At 33.5% G+C, this 18,083-nt stretch overlaps 1 protein-coding gene across 3 annotated transcripts in view; it reads left to right on the top strand.

Moving 5' to 3' along the window:
• The window catches only part of CSMD3 (CUB and Sushi multiple domains 3), a gene marked incomplete at its 5' end in the record, with an annotated part of 578,503 nt that overhangs the window by 528,747 nt on the left and 31,673 nt on the right, over positions 1–18,083 (top strand). For all 3 annotated transcript variants that reach the window (XM_083859670.1, XM_083859669.1, XM_083859668.1), the window contains 5 exons: positions 1,610–1,795; positions 4,506–4,679; positions 10,466–10,648; positions 12,269–12,445; positions 15,820–15,999. In XM_083859670.1, the coding sequence (XP_083715796.1) occupies positions 1,610–1,795; positions 4,506–4,679; positions 10,466–10,648; positions 12,269–12,445; positions 15,820–15,999 (900 nt within the window). The remainder of the gene's footprint in view (positions 1–1,609; positions 1,796–4,505; positions 4,680–10,465; positions 10,649–12,268; positions 12,446–15,819; positions 16,000–18,083) is intronic.

Below are 18,083 nucleotides of genomic sequence, written 5' to 3'. Positions count from 1 at the left end.
TTGGAAAAGGTATGTTTTCTAGGCTTTTGGTACCAATATTTAAGACCTGCTGGAAGAAGCACACAAACAGACGACAACATTTAGAATAGTAGCTAGAGAGGACATGAGTGATAGAATGCCTGCATTAAGTGATTTAGGTAGGAAAATGATCTTGAATTGCATCTGGCAATATCATTCTTCCTTTGCAGATTACAGAGCTTTTCAGCATATTTTGATAATTTCACATACAGATATGCGTGTGCATTTACCTCTGAAATTCAACAAATGTTTATGCAGAGTGCTGCACCTGTGGCAGAGTAACCCCAGTAACCCCATCCACCAGTGTAGGCTGGGGGTAACCTGCTGGAAAGCAGAGAAGGAACTGGGTGTCCTAGGGGACAACAAACTGTCCATGAGCCCAGCAGTGCCTGTGTGTCCATGAAGGCCAGTGGTGTCCGGGAGTGCATTAGGAAGAACATTGCCAGCAGGTCGAGGGAGGCGATCCTGCCCCTCTACTCAGCCCTAGTGAGAAACATCTGGAGCACCTGGAGTGTGTCCAGTGGAGGGCTACAAAGGTGATTAGGGGACTGGAGCATCTCTCTTACAAGGACAGGCTGAGGGAGCTGGCCCTGTTCAGTCTTGAGAAGAGGTGACTGAGAGGGGAGGACTTGAGTAACTGAAGAGGATGGAGCCAGGCTCTTCATGGTGTTGCCAAGTAAAAGGATGAGAGGCAATGAGTGGGAATTGACATACAGGAAATTCCACCTGAATACACATGCAGGTATATAAATTTGCACACAGGTGTATGCAAGTGCATATATATAAACATGCAACTGATTATAAGGATAATTATTTTTTATGGGAACTTGGGTTTTCTAGAGTAACTTTGAATAAGTGATGATGTATTGCCTTGACCAGAGGAAGCCACATGAAAGCGATTAAAAAATCTTCATGACCCCTAAAAAAAGAACTCACAGATAGATGTAAGATACACACAAAAATGGAGGGAAATCCATATTCAGAAAATTTCAGATATATAAATTTTAAAATTAAAAGGCCTCAAAAAATTCATCGGTATTCTTAACCACTGGTTAATCTTATTTTTAAAAGCTCCTACCTACTTGTTGGGATATGTTATTTTTCTGTCAGATTCACCAGAGTCTTATCTAACTGACCTTGTACCCTTTAGCTCAAAACATCTGTCTTAAATGCGATTCATTATCAAAATGTTGGTATAGGAACGTAAGTATGTTTGCATTTATGTGTGTGTTAGACCAAAGCCACATCTAGCCACAAAATATGTTTCTATTTGTGGACAACAGTGTATGTCAAGGCAGGAAAATAAATTCATTTTATTGGTATGTTCAGTAACTTTTAGTGGCCAATAATTTTATGGTATCATCACACTGTAAAGAAGCATTTCCTTTTATTTGCTCTGGGTTTAACATCTTCTGGCTTTAGTGTCTCGTCATTTCAGTTCTTCTTCCTAATTCACTACCATTATATAAAAAGTTAGGGTATATAAAACCAGAATAGCAACACATTGGATATTTCTTATACAAAGAATAGGAGATCATTTTAGGAGACTGTATTAGTATGGCTCTCAATTCTGTGCTGTTTTTCCTTTTAGTGGTCAATTGTTCTGATCCTGGAATTCCTGCAAATTCTATAAGAGAAAGTAAAATTGAACATGGAAATTTCACGTATGGCACAGTGGTATTTTATGACTGCAATCCTGGATATTTTTTATTTGGTTCTTCAGTTTTAATTTGTCAACCAAATGGCCACTGGGACAAACCTCTACCTGAATGCATTAGTAAGTAGATAATGAGTTTGTTTCTACAAAGAATGTGGACTAGACAAGGTATTATTTTGCACAACATTTTAATCAATCTCATGATAACAATTACAGTAATCATATTTATATACATTTGTGTGTGTGCAGTACTGATGGAGGGTCTCAGTAGCTGCTGAAGTAGCAGTTATATTGTTCTGGTATGTCGCAAATAACACAGAATACTTATGAAATGCAATATCCAAACAAACATCTCTGAATGCTCCAGCATAATAATCTCTGATAGCAGGGGTACAAGGTCAAAACCTGTTTGTTGAATTCACCAGTAGTAGCACTGTGGAACACCTAAGGTGTCGTCTGGACAATGTCCTCAGTTTACCACACTGATAGGTGAACCTATCAGTGAGAGATGTAGAGATGTAGGAGATGTAGAGAACATCATAGTCATACAGATGACTATTCACTAAGGCAAGCAGATCAACACAAGCATGTTATTTTATTCTGGTTCGTCATGAACAATTTTCTAACTGTGGTGCAGATGTAGCCAGAGATGTTTCTTAGATATTTATTTGGCTAGGACAGTTGATTTACCTGGTTCTTTATTAGTCTGTGAAAAGGGTTTAATTTAGGATCAACATTTTTCACTGAGAAAGGCTTCCTTTCTAGGGATTAAAGGGGAAACAGGCTAAAGGTTCCTTATTCAGGAATCATGGACTGATATTTGCAGTACTGTAGGTATTTGTTCTCAGGAGGCTTGACTACTTCTACTATTACTTCTCAAAAAATAAGAAAAAGTAAACTTTTTTTTCTTATTATTGCTAAAAATTTGTGGATAAGTAAAGCTTTTGGAGTAAAAGTAATGTAAGATAAATGTACTTTTGAAATGGCATCTTCTGAGTTATTTGTGTCATTTTTATAGAGGTGGTCAATGAATTCTACCTAAGTGATACCACATTGATATTTTATAATCATAAGCTCACCAAAACTTTTTAAGAGCCTTTTCTCAATAACTTCTGTAGTTTTTTGCAAATTATTGCTGGAGTGGGACTTTTTACAATGGCATGTATTGATAGCACAAGGAGTAATGTTTTAAACTAAGAATTCATTTAGATTAGATATAGAGAAGATTTTTTTAAATGAAAGTGTTAAAATAGAAAGGAAGAATTAGTTAGTACTACCAAAAAAAAAAAAAAAAAGAAATTCGATCAACTTTTCATATGAAATCCCAGCTTGAAAACATTAATGTCAAATTAAATTTTGTAGACTGCATAATCAAATTAAGGACAATATTCAGGATGCTATAATTTTTGAAATCAATTATTAGGGATCCAAGACTTCTAGACATAAATGTAAACAGAAAAGTGTGTATAGGAAAGACCAAAGGTGGAAACTGTAAAGTACCAGTATGAAATTAACTCTGTCCTGTATGACATCTGAATAGGGCAAGAGAATCAATGAAGAACACTACAGATAATAAAACATTCTGAAAAACTGCCAATATTCTTCACAAAAAAGGTCTCATTTTGTTAAAGCTTGCGTGACCAACATGCCTTTTTATTGACAATGTTCTAAGTCTTCATTCTCAACAATCATCCATAAGTGATAGTAGATTTTAGTTAGAAGCAATTGATTGAAAAAATAACATACTGACAACAAGTGTTTGCTATGTAAAATTGACTATTCTGGCCATTTTACTCGAAGTCCTCAAATCCTGCAGAATGGTCTCAAGGCCAGTGATACCAGGTAGGGATCAAAGTCAGTCAGTAGCTTACTACATTCCTAAATCCTTTGTGGTCCTGTCAGGAATGTTCTGTACCATGAAAGTTGGACCTTTGGGAGAATGTGTCATTAACTTCAAATCAGTATATGCATCAATTAAAGCTCTAAGACCAAAATAATAATTTAAGAAAGACAAATTGTCACATATGATTTTGGTCTTATGCAGTATTGTACAATCATTGTACTGTTGCATGTATCTGAAATGCCATGGAATTGAACACACCCTCAACCCTGACCAGGCTTCTGATCTGGATTCTTCTTTAATAAAAAAGTTCTGCTGAAAATAGTATTTAATATAATGAAGTTTTGGTAAAAACGACAGTTGTATGATATAGCAGCTGGTTCTACTACATTGATATTTGCAGCTCTAATTTGTGGATTTCTTGGTCCATAAATACAAATATCTCTGAACAAGATAATCTACATACCATGGACAGATGTAAGATAAGAAGAAATCAAACATCAGGCCTAGATTCAGTTTGTGTACATAGTGGATTTGGTTTATGAATTTCAATTGTGCATTTCCCAAACTTGATTTATTTAGCTTACTTTTAAATTAATTCCTTAATCTGAATTATTAAAAGAGAGATATTCTACATATGCTCTACCACAGCAGTGACTTTGGCAAATACTGTGTTCTTGTAATTTTTCTCTGAAGAGTACAAGGTGTGTGCATGTGTTTGTGCCATAAAAATCAACTTAGTGAATGAATGGTTTTGAACATGAATATATGTATCTAAAATATCTTTTTTGACATCTCCAAATATTTCTTTCGCAACTTTTGGTCAGAAGCATATTTCACATTCTAGTCCCATGATCTTCCCTCTTCCCCAAAACCTTAAAAACATTAATCCCTTCACAAAGTTTATGTCTGCAGTTATGAAAATGAAAATAAAACCTGTTTGATCAGTGATAATAACCTTCTTTTATCTCCAATAATTATGCATTGTAGTGATTGACTGTGGACATCCTGGCGTTCCTCCTAACGCGGTCCTGTCTGGAGATAAATATACCTTTGGTTCTACTGTTCATTACACCTGCACAGGGAGACGGTCACTGCTGGGGCAGTCAGCCCGCACGTGTCAGTTAAATGGACACTGGAGTGGATCTCTTCCCCACTGCTCAGGTAATATATGTCAATTAATGACTATATCCTGAAGTTGTTTTAAATATATTTTGATTTTTTTTTATAAGGCCATTTAAAAATCTGTAAAATCATGTATAAAACGGAATTAGCATCTCAATAGAAGTAAAAAAAAAAAAAAATAAGCACAAAATAAGCACAAAGTATTAGCAAGAAAGTAATCTGTTAGAAGTAGACTTTCTTGGTGGCACTTAATAGGAACAAGAAAGTTCATGTTCAGTTGACTATTAATGGAACAAATTTGTTTTGAAAATATTTGTAATGTGATTTCTGGCAAGAGTGTTAATTTCCACAGTGAAATCTTGCAAAACTGTCTCTTCAATATGATGGGTTATTTTTTTTATATATTTTCTCTTAACTTGCAAAATTTCTACTGGCTTGATGACACCCTAGATATAACTCGATTGTGTAATAGATCCATCTGTATAATAAGGCCAGGTGGGCTCCACATAATTTCAAGACAGGACACAGTTTTTGAGGGAACATCATCTAATTCTTGTAATAGTTTAGCCCTCACTGAAGTCAAGATATGTTTTCTGAAAAACTTATTGCTTAGGAATATTGTGTTTCACAACTTCAGTTTGATTTACTTTAAGAGCAGTGATCAAGTGAGAAACAGAAATCCAAGTCACATACTAATTTGGGATTTGATTAAATCCCTTTTGTTATTCAAGACTATGTAAACAAATATTGTGCTAAAGGTTAACCAGGTTACCAGGTTTTAATTCTCAGTAAATACTGGTGGAAGTTCTTTCTTGTTCTGCTTATGTTTAATTATTTAATTGAAGAAATCAGAGGACTTTTGTATCTTATTTAAACCGATGTAATTCAGAGAACTTAGATATGTTTAATGGAGGAAAATAAGAAGAAAATAAGTAAGATGTTTTTCTTGGATTAGATCTATGTCAAAACTAGAAGAGAAAAACAGCTGATATACAAAACTGATTATGCTATACTAGTTTCACATTTAAAATCCAAGGTTCTTTACACTATTAGTAAATAGTGTAATCATAGAATGGTGGAAGTCAGAAGGACCTTTACAAATCATCTAGTTCGACCGCTAGTTACAGGTAGGGACATCTTCCACTGGCATCATAGAATAGTTTGTGCTGGTAGGCACCTCCAAGGATCCCAAAGTCCTCCCTTACTGCAGTGAGGAGGGACCTATTCAACTAGATCAGGTTACTCACAGTCCTGTTACACCTGACCTTGAACCCTTCCAGGGGGTTGCATCCACAAGCTCTCTGGGCAGTCTGCTCCAGTGACTCACTGCACACTTCATAGGAAATATCTGCTTTATGCCCAATTTAAATTTAGCCTCTTTCAGTTTAAAATTGTCCCCTCTTCTCCTGTCACTGCAGACCTTGATAAAAAGTCACTCTATACCTTTCTTCTATATTTGTGTATTGAAAGGCCACAATAAGGTCTTCCCAAAGCCTTCCTTTCTTCAGGTTGAACAGCCCAAATTCTCTCAGCCTTTTTACACAGCAGAGATGTTCCAGCCCTCTGATCATATTTATTAACTTACACTGGACCTGCTCTTTCAGGTCTTTGTTCCTGTTGTATTGGAAACCCCAGAAATGGATACAGTAGTCCAGGTGGAGGTCTCACACATTCAAAACCTTTTTTGTAGTTTTGTTTTTTTTTTTCTCCTGCCCTCATCTCTTCAGTGTATTCAGTTATAAACTGATTCTCAGCTGCAGTTTCAGAATATGAAATTTTACAGGCCATGGCGCAGAAATAGTTGAAAATTAATGTGAAATATTAAAATAAAGTTTCTTGGTTAAAGTATTGCTTTAAAGTATTGCATTAATTTCTGAAGTGTTGGAAGAATTTTTCAGTATCTGAATCTTCTGCAAACTCTCAGGAACCTTTGCCATAACGAGAGCAAAGATCAGGTTCTTACAATCTGTAATTTTTAAAGGTATGCACTAGAAATCAAACTTGAATGTAAAATAATTTTATTTAATTAGTAATTATATATTCATGTACTTGCAAATTTGAACTATTTAAATAAAAAGAGTTTTTACAGTTATCATGAATCTATATTTGTCTGGGGGAAAAATCCTCGTTAGATAAAATCTAAGGCTACTTACTGTAGTTTTTCATTCTGTTAATAAAAAAAAAAAAATCTAAATTTTGAATTTCAAAAAAAATTTAAGGAATAGACAAAAATATCAAGGAATGCAGCCCAAAAATGCACATAAAATTATCAAAGCAGCCCTACTGGAGATGGGCCTATTCTATAGTATTTCTCCTATTAAATTAAACAAGTGTTTAAATATCTTTGTGTGTGGATATTGTGTAAATATGTTGTGGATATTATGAGTGAGGTGTGTGATTTTTTTTCTAATTATTGTTTTTCTACCTACACATAGGAAACTCTAATCATATCTAATTAACTTTTTTAATACATGAAGAAAAATTTCCTTGATATGGGGACCTTTAAATGTTAATCATAATAAATCAAACTGTACAGAATACAAATTTCTTTTCTTTAACTGTACTGTACCAAACTCTAATCATTAGTAAAATTCTGAGATTTTGTTTTCAAAGCTTTTTTCTGAAATGCTTTCTCATTATAAAATAATTTTCAGTTCATGACACAGAATTTCTATATTTTGCATCTAAAATACGTGAAATTATCAACTTTCATGATTAGCCTTTAAATTGATTTCTTCATTTTAATGCATACAAAAGCTTTAGAATTTCCATGTTTGTTGATATTATTCATACTATATAATATAGAATATTTAACTGAGAAAAGATACAGCATGCTTGTCCTTTTAGTATGTGAAAAAGAATTTTAAAAGAAAATGCTAGATCAGTGAACATAAGGTAACTAAATTTTGTATCATCCTTATGACAGTTTCTTGTCACATGACATTGAGCTAGAAGGAATTGTCATATCCCATTGATAGATACTGGCATTCAGAAATAGTTTTCAATCATCATACACATATCAGATGGAGTCAGAAATTTTTTGCAATGTAGAATTCCTCACATGTGCAACAAGGGCTGTAAAGAGTCTAAATATCCTTAATTTCATCAAAACTAAATGTCAGCTGAGATTTTGTTACACATGTGCCTGAAGGATGGCTCATTACTAACTGTAAAAATAATTTCATTGAGTCGGCATGAGGTAATAAAAATACGTTTTCTTAGACTTTATCACAGCCTACAACTTCCTCACGAGGGGAAGAGGAGGGGCAGGCACTGATCTCTGTGGTGACAGGACCCGAGGGAATGGCCTGAAGCTGTGTCAGGGGAGGTTTAGGTTGGATATTAGAAAAAAGTTCTTCACCCAGAGGGTAGTTGAGCACTGGAACAGGCTCCCCAGGGAAGTGGTCACAGCACCAGCCTGACAGAGTTCAAGAATAGTTTGGACAATGCTCTTGGGCACATGGTGTGACTCTTGGGGATGGTCCTGTACAGGGCTGGGAGCTGGATTTGATGATCCTTGTGGGTCACTTCCAGCTCAGCTTATTTTGTGATTCTTTGATTCCATCATATCTGATGTAATTAGTCATTTAGAAAAATTATTGCTGTAATCTTCAATCAAAAGATCTGATGGTTAACCTTCCTAAAATAAAAAGTCTAATAATCCACAGTAATAATTGGGCATTAAAAAAGAACATGATTTCACTTAGAAGAGGAATATGTGATTTCTTTTTGGCATAGCAAATAAACTATTTTCATTTTTTCATCATAAAATTCTTTAAGGCATAACATGAAGTAACCTGCCAAAAACTGAGCTGTTATTGTGGAGAATTTACAAGTATAGAATAGGCCCTGTTCCAATTTTGTCATAGTCTAACTAAATACTACTAGAAAATATACGATACAGATTTCCCAAAACAAAAAACACCCTTGATCTAGGATTTTTTTTAATTATTCAAAAAAAGAAGCAATTTTTTTTTTTCAAACTAGAGGGTTGTTAAGTCACCACAATAGCTTAGACATAAATTATTTTGAAAACTTATAGAATTTTTTGCCATAATTTAGAATTATTTGCAGCGTTTGTTTAAACAGGGCTAGCAATCTGGTTACTGATCTGTGTCACATAATGAAATGGGTAAACAGAGAGCAGCCTACCTTCTCAGTCTGTGATTTTGAACCAGACAGCTAGCCCTTTTACTTACTTCAGTATATTTGTTATTTCTGAAATCATTTAAATACACAGTTCCATGCATAATGGACTAAGCCAAGTATTTGCTCATGCACCATAGTTTTCAAAACAAAGTGAGTTCTACTCTTCTCCCTTCAATATTCAGTTCTGTACATTAGTCAGTAAAGAGTTGTGTCCAACCCTTCACTCCCAACAGCGTGTTTTTAGACGTATACAGTGCCAAGTAAGGCAGCACCACACTTGTTTTTCTCTGCAGTTAAGACTCCAGGGTCCCAACTTCCCACAGAACTCCTCTGTAGTGAGTTTGTCACTTTTGGTCTTTTGCATATTTAGAGCTTGAAAGTTTGTTTACTATTATTTGTTTACTAATACTTGTTTACTATTTCTATGTAAAAAGTAGCTCTTATTACTTCTATTTAAGCTTAGACAAACCCCAGAAAAGGATGGCTATTCTGCATAACATTATTTACATAGTAGGATTAATTCTTTCTACTTGATTCTTGAAGTATTTCATCTTTATTTAAAATAGTGTAGCTTACTACAAAGTAATGCAGATATTCTCTCAAAAATATCAAAGTTTGACATATTTTTTGTCTAGAAAACTCTCATTTTATTTGCAAGTTGTTAGGAATAAAAAAAAAAAGGGCTGTGGGGAAAAACCTGAAGAGTGGAGCTCCAAGAATTCTAGAATTCAACTCTTCAGTATTGAAACTCAGTAATATAATATACCTTCATCTCTTTTTACATGGAAAACTATCTTAAAGTTCTCTAAAAAATTAAGTAGATGATCCTAAGTAAATATTAAACGATTCAAACAAATGAGCTGCTGCTCATAGTGTGTTACTTGGAACTTCCTAAAAGTTCTTACCATAATTGAAGATTTATTTTTATAGTTTTAGATATTATTCTTATTTTTTATTGTTATTGTTATTACTGTTTTGATTATTCTAACATTTATATACATCAGATAGCATTTAATATTACTTTATTCTTATATAAATATAAACATTTACAATTAACCCTTCATTCTTGAATTTTCTGAAACATTTTCTGAAATATCAAAGAGAGATTTTAGTTATCAGGCAGTTTTGAAATGATGTTTCAACATTTCTAGAATTCAGGAAAATGCTTCATGACTAGTACACATAACATTGTTGACTAGAACTTTCATTCAATGGTAAAAATCTTCCAACTCTAGTGATATCATAAAACTCAGGAATATTTAATGAACACTACTTATACACAAACAAGAAAATTGTCTTTGCAATCAGAACCTTGGTTTTCCTCAGAATTCCTTATTTTAAAATGAAAAACTACCAAGGTTTTGTGCTTGTATTTTTTCCCTCCTATTTTATTTGATAATACTGTTATCAAAATTTTAGCATGGTATTAGGGGAATTTGAGAAAATTATAATTCTTTTTCTGTATTCCTATTAAACAAGTACAAAAAATTACTGGAGGATCGAGTAATATTGCAATTATAGGGACTCACACCCACTGATGTATATGGGGATTAAAAAAGATTATATGGATATATAGATATATAAACTTATTTGTAAATACATAGACACATGCATTATAAATGCAGAATCATAATAATACTTCACACTAATTCTAATCTTTGTACTCTAAAATTTAGGTGATACAGCTGGTTCTTGTGGTGATCCAGGTATCCCAGGCCATGGGTCTAGGGAAGAAAACAATTTTAAAATTAAAAGCACGATACATTTCAGCTGTGATATTGGATATGTCCTCCACGGCTCAGAAGAAAGAACATGTTTGGCAAATGGAAGCTGGACAGGAAGACAACCTGAATGCAAAGGTAAACCAAAGATCCACTCCATTCTTTATCTTTTCTTTTGTTTTCTTTATTTATTTTTTTTTAATACTGTTGATCAGAAAACCAATTTTGCATTGCCAGCTTTGTGTTGTGAATGGGATGCAGTAATTTTGGACTGACAATTTTTTCCAAATAAGTTTTTGCATTATAGCAGTGGCTTGGCATCAAGTGACAAATTTGAAACCAGTTCCTGGCACCCATGAAACTGCATGTTTACAGGTTTTGAGGAAAAAAAAGACAGATAAGCCTCTAGAACTTAATTTTTTCATGAATATTGTTTCACTTAAAAATCTCAGCATAACCTGACCTTTAATCACAACCATTATACACCTGAATTTCAGACAAAAGACCCCAGCTTTAGGAAAATATCAGTGTCAGGATTTCTTTAGATTTATACATATATGTATAAATAAAATTTCATTTAATAATACTGTTTAAATTATCATTTTTCAATAGAAAAAAATACTGAAATATGTTTATTTGTAAAAAAATAATCTTGGAAAATTCAAGGTAGACAAATTATCATAAAAGAAAGCTATAACAGGATATGTCTGAAGAATCATTTATTGCTTAAATTACCTTGCTTCAGAACAGGAAATAATTCCCTCCAGATTCTTTTGCAAAACAAAGTGTCTTGGAAAGGAAATAATTAGAGAACATGTACTCTTATTTTCTACTTTATCGCAGTTGACTGTGTTATCTGTATGAAAGAGTAATTTGATTTTAAAAACTGGTTTCATATACTGGTTTTGTAATATCCTTTCTGCTGAATTATTGTCAATTTTACATTGCATTACAAAAATAGTATATATGTGTGTGTATGTGTGTATATATATATATATATATATATTTTATATATATATATATATATGTTTTCATGCTGTTATCAAAAGGGATATGCTTTGCCCAACTGTACTATCCGCTATTTTTCTTTGACCTTATCTATTACAGAAATAAATCAGGTCTTATACATTTTAAGGTAGTTTTGATGATATTTCTTTCTTGAAAAATAAATATAGTTCACAGATATAGGTAGGTGTGGGTATATTTTTCTAGTTTAGGTCATATAAATTATATATATTTTTATATATATATATGTGTGTGTGTGTGTAATCACATAACAAGGGCACATTCAAATTCCCAAGCTGAACATTAAAGAACTGGGAAACATCAGGGTTCCATCTGCTTGTAAAGTAGTAGTTGACTCCATTCAGTGAATGGAATGAGGAAGAAGGTTTCAGTGATTCTGGAAATGCATGATTCAAATTAAATCTACAATTATAATTGTAGATCAGGTATTATATCATAATCGAAAGTTTGGTTTTGCAGCTAAACTAGCTTTTTATAATGCAGATTATAAAACTAAATGTATAGGTTTTGTTTCCGTAGAAACCAAAGGGGAAAAAATAGTAATTCTTGCACACAGTTTTTTACTGTACAATGTGCCTTATCAGTAGGTGGTGAAACTTACATTTTTAAAGACTACAGAATGGGTTTCTACCAAATAACACTGATGGCAGAAGGATTGCTCCTGCTTCAATTTTTTGTATTTCAGAAATTGTCTTTTCTACGTTATGAAAATATTTACGTTTTCTTTTATAGCTGTGCAGTGTGGTAATCCAGGAACAACTGCTAACGGAAAAGTACTTCGTATCGATGGAACTACATTCTCTAATTCAGTAATTTATTCATGCATGGAAGGATACATCCTTTCTGGGTCATCTGTAAGACAATGCACTGCCAATGGGACATGGTCTGGATCCTTGCCAAACTGCACAAGTAAGACACATTTCTAATTAATAGTCTTTGTTTTTCCTCTCCTCTGAAAATAATAAATAAAGGTAAATATAGAAGTCTCATGCCAATAAATTTTCAGCTTTTTCTTGCACTACTTCTTACATAATTTTGTATGCTAAATATTTTTAAAAATATAATGCTATGCAAATATGAAGAATATGTTTTTTAAAGGCAGAATGTAATAAAATGTATAGACTTCTGTTTCACTTTATGGGAGTTGTATGGCTGCATGACCTGCCTACTTTAATTCTTTACTAGTATATATATTCAATCTTATTTATATTTTGTGATATGACATATCCAGACATTTTCATTTTAATTGCTTTATTTCATCTTGAAAAACTAGCAGTATAATATTCTATTCTTCCAGAGAGTAGAAAATAAGAACCATGTAATGAACGCTTGAGTATTCTTCTCGTAGTGACGCCAAGGTCAAAACTGTTTTCCCATTTTGACATATCATCATTTGTTTGGCCTCTTTGTTAACCTTAAAACTCCTTTGGCTACCCAACTAACAGAAGCTTTTCCAGATTCTCTAACATTCATAATGAGCATTTTGCAACACTTTATTTTCAAGCCCATCTGTTCCTTCTTTATTACATGTTCTAGTTCATCTTTTAGTAGCAATTATGAAAATTTTACATTTATGTGATGCATGCGACTGCCTGTCATTTTGAAGAAACATATCCTCATCAGAGGTATAGCAAACTGTTTTTTAAAATTTGAACACACTTACAGCAACCCAAATAGAAGCCAAAATCTAGATGATAAAACTTCTTGTGTTTTTAAATCCATCTTTAATGGATTTTTGCAGTCATAAAGCCTGAGAAAGGGCCCAATGTTTTTGTTTATTTATTATTTTACAAATTAGAATGAGAACCAGATTAATTGTACCAAAGATAAAGGTGTTTTGTGATGTCAGCTGCATCTTTATTTTTTCTTGTGTTTTAGAATAACATTTTACAGAAATACATGCCAAAACAGTCTTCTCAAGACACATATATTCAGGCAGAAACATGAAATTTTAGCTTGAAGTATGTTGACAGAGAAAGTATCATAGTAAAACAAAGAGAGGGAGATTCAGGATATACCACTTTTGTGTAGTCAAGGTGTTATCAAAATTTACATCCAGTCCATACTTGATACAGCTCCTTCTTTCTTCATTGAAAGTGCTGATGTTTAGAGCTGACACTGTAAGAAGAGAATAGTGTAGATAGTTTTATGGTCCTTTACAAGCTGGGAGTCCTCGGCAGTGTACCATGAAACAGGACTGACCCATGTGCAGCATCATGCAGATCTAGACCTTAGCAAGCTGTTATAAGATTTTCTTAGAGAGGAACAACACTACCATTTTGGCAGTCAAATAGAAAAAAATGTTTGCATGAGAGCTTCTTGCTAAATAAAAGGCAAGGCTGTGCAGTCAGCAAGGTACAAGCACTGAGTAGGGGCTGCCTGCAACACCTCTGTTGCCATGAGCTGGCTGAGGCTGTGCCAAGGCAAGAGATCTGTGTGACACAGCCCAGGTCACTGAAGGCCACCCTGACTATGTGGCACAGGCCTGGGGCTCCCCAAGTTCACTCTATTGGGATTCACTGGCTTGTCAACAGGAAATGCTCCTCTGGTCAGCATCACTGCAACAATTTAAAATGGTTTTACCTAAAATAGTGACTTGAGTGAAAGTAGTCCAACTGAAATGAAACAAAGATTAGAGGAAAAAAAAAGGATGAGGGCATTGGCTTTATTTTTTAATTCAGTCAAAACAATAATGTATCTGTAAAAATATTGCAGATTATTTTAGTAAAATTTACACATTAGGGATAGTAAATGGAGTATTTCAAATAAATAAAGTTTCAGAGTATTTTAAAGTACTTGTGTAAACAAGAGAAACAGTTCTGTCTTTCCCAGTTCTATGTTTGAAATATGACCATATTTGAAATATGACCAAGGAAAATCTATGGCTTTTTAGTTTTTAATTAATTTGAAATTACTGTGTTACTAGGTAAACTAAAATAGGCTGATCTCCATTTTCTTTATTAGTAGATTAGCTACCTGTTTTATTTATCAGTACATTTGCTACCTTTACAGTAACACAAATAACCCTTATGGTATGTTTTCTAGTCTCCTCTGTATCGATACAGTGATTACATGGGACACTAAGATTTGATATATGCTGTGTATTTAGTATCTGCTCACTCAGACCATGGTAAACTGTAGAGAAGGTATACCATATGTATCTTGGATTCTCAACTCCTAAGTTATTAGGTCAAGGGAGCGACACTACAAATATGTAGTCACAGATTTTTGCAGTTTTGGAGATCCGGATCCAGAAACGGTGACATTCACATTAGCCATGCTTTGGTATTAAGTTAGAAGTAGCCAGGACATGTACTCTGCCCAGGAAACTGCTTCTCATACTTTTCCTGAAGAAATAGCAATGCTGTAGGGTGATTTTCAAGTTTACCATACAATAAACCATAAAACACATGGGATGCTCTATTTCGTATGAACTAATTTTTTCCCCTTTTTTTACCGTGAAAACAACCACCTTTTAGCATTGCCACTAGTGTTCTCTAGATTTCTTTACTCTAAAAACTGTTCCAGGAATTGATATATCCAGTTGGCCTGATCTGAGGGAAACTTACCTGTTTTTAACATTATTCTCAGTTTACAATGATATAAAACTTTTTATTAACTCCTTATGAATATCATATTTCATTAGGAAATTAAATTATCTCCTGACATGAGAAACCATAAAAGGTTTTACAACCAGTCCCACACAATTAAGTACTATAGACCTAGTTTTTATGTAAGCCATAGATCATGTTTTGGGGTCACCTGAATATTCTCACCTGTTTACGTACTATGTGAGCAACTATGTGAGCATTTATAAAGTGGGAGGCTTGGCAAGCATATATTTTAAATTTTCCAGATTTTGTTTCCTTTCAGAATACCACAGAAAAGTAAAGTGGGTAGTAGCCATCTACTTTTTAAATAATGAATCTGAATTGATAAGAAAATTTTAGCATTTCAAAAGATGGTAGTGGCATATGGATTATTTCTTGACTTTTTTTTTTTTTAATTTTGTAATCTTGAAATTTTGTCAATCAAAGTTATACAGCCCTTTACTACTACTGTTGAATGAAAGTATTTATGTCCTCCAAATACAACTGTTTTATAGCTTCACATATGTTTGGCAGCTAATTGGGATGGCATATCTTTACCTTTTCTTGGTGGAGATAATACTTTTTCCTTCTCCTTTTTTCCCCAGTCAATGTTTTGTCATGTTTTTTTTTCCCTCACACATAGATAAATCTCACTTAGATTTTAAAATATGTTCTTTAACTATTTACTTGCAGTTATCAGTTGTGGAGATCCAGGAGTCCCAGCCAATGGCATGAGATATGGTGATGATTATGTTGTTGGACAAAACGTTACTTATATGTGCCAACCTGGCTATACAATGGAAGCAAACAGCTCCTTAATTCGCACTTGTACAAGCAATGGCACGTGGAGTGGAGTAATCCCAACATGCAAAGGTACAACATTTATTTTGCATGTCAGCTATTTTTTTTAATAATATTTACCTATACTCTCTATTGTAAATTGTTACTTTATTGTGCATTTCCACAGAAATCAAAACTTTTAGTATGAATACATTGAATTGATTTCTTTGGCTGCAGAAACAATGACTTCATCTTTTGCTTCTTTTCCCTTTTATAGTCCTACAAGCACAGTATATTGAACAGTTTTTTATAGTTCTGTAGAATACTTTATTACTTTGCTGCTAAACTGAATGACCCAATAGTAAATGATGGCTTAGATTTGTTAATTGCAATTAGCATGTCATAAGAAAGTAACCATATATATATCCCTGCTTTTACAAACAGAACACTCAAACATGACCTAAATATATACAAAGTGAACTTTGTTAAAGGCAAATTCATCTGAATTGTTCTGTCTTAAATGCTAAGATTTTTTTCCAGATCCCTCCTTTATTAGATGGGCACCTGCAAGCATCACCTTGCTACAAAAAGACTAAATTGTTCTTGCAAATTTCCCAATTAAAATTTTTCTGCTTCATGCTGTTTCCTCTACTGTGGAAATGGAATGGATTAATCTTAAGATATTCCTTCTTCCTGTCCTTCAAATTGCATACCTGATTTTTAAGGGGTTTTTGTTGTTGCTGTTGCGTTTGGGGTTTTTTAATGTACCCTGTTAAAATTTTAACAGCAAAAAAAATCTGAACATAACTGAAAGACAAACTGTCTCATAAAAAATATTTTCTCTGAGAAACTCACTTGCTAAACCCTAAAACAACTTCTCTCTAGAGTAATTTTTCTCCCTTCCTGATACTACATATGTAGAAGACAGCATTACCATTTGGTGGTTTTTTCCTGGGTTCACGCTATATATGTCTGATCTCTATTCTTTCAAAACTTAGCTACCATTGTACTTACTTTTTTCTTATCCATCTTCCTGCTGTTTCATTTTAAGAACGCAAAGTAACACACCAGCACTTATTTTCCTCCCATGAATTCATTTGTCAAACAAGATCAAATTCATTTCGAATCTCCACCATATTTGCAATTACTTTTCTTGCTGAACATTCCCCCAATATTTTACCAAGCCCAGTTTAATTCTGATTCACCTTTGACAATGCCAGTTTTTAAGTTATTTTTCTGACACATTCTTAAGGATGTCAAGTGTTGAAATCCTCTTGACATTTCACTTTTTTCCTTATTTGCATTGTGCCCCTAGCCTCAGTTTCAGTTAAAAAAACTATTTTGAGAACTGAAGAATGGGCATAGTGGTCATATTGTCTCCAAGAGTGGCTGTAAGTCAACAGCTAGAAGATCATAAGACATAACAAGTATTTATGGTAAAATATCTCAACCTCAAATTCTTATGGTCTGCAGGACACCTAACTGGGACCAGGAGATCTAACTCTGATTTGATTCAAGCAGAATTATACAAAGAAAGAATTTTACTGTCAGTTCTAACTTTGAGTTTTTGAGTCTTTCTGGTTTTGGGTCATACATATTTAAGGCTTGTATAAATGCTAATTGATAATCCTATAAAGAATCTCTAGTGTTCTCAGAATTTTATTCTACTTTACCTTAGTTTGTGTAAGTACAATAGACAATTTTAAAGTGGTAGTAAAATAATATATAATATGAAGTAGTGTAAAATATGTAACAATTTGTTTTTACAGTCAGATTGAAGTGCCAGGGTTCTTTGGTGCTATTTAGTTAAAATAATTGGAAAATGAACTGGGCAGAAAACACATGAATAACTGCCACTGTGCCATTGAAAGGGAAGATATAAATACTGCTCTGCTATGCCAAATTGGAAAAGGATGCATGTTCATCTGCAACCAAATATTCAAATATTCTAGCATTGTCTTTTTTGCAGACTTGCATTTGTAATATACTTGTAGTTCTTAAACTGAGAAAGTTGTGGTACATATTTATGCCTAGCTCTCTGATCAAAATAGAGAAGCATTCTGGCTTGTTGCTGGGTGTTGTTTTGTTTTGCTTTCTCACCCTAAAATTCTGATGTTACATCTATTTTCTTCTACTTCTCTCTTTCCCATTAATTCACCAGTATTTCCTCCCTTATT

This window comes from Zosterops lateralis (genome assembly GCF_965231275.1).
Source record: "Zosterops lateralis genome assembly, chromosome: 1".
NCBI lineage: Eukaryota > Metazoa > Chordata > Aves > Passeriformes > Zosteropidae > Zosterops > Zosterops lateralis.
Note: the sequence above shows the minus strand (reverse complement) of the source record. Positions and strands in the feature narration are given on the sequence as shown.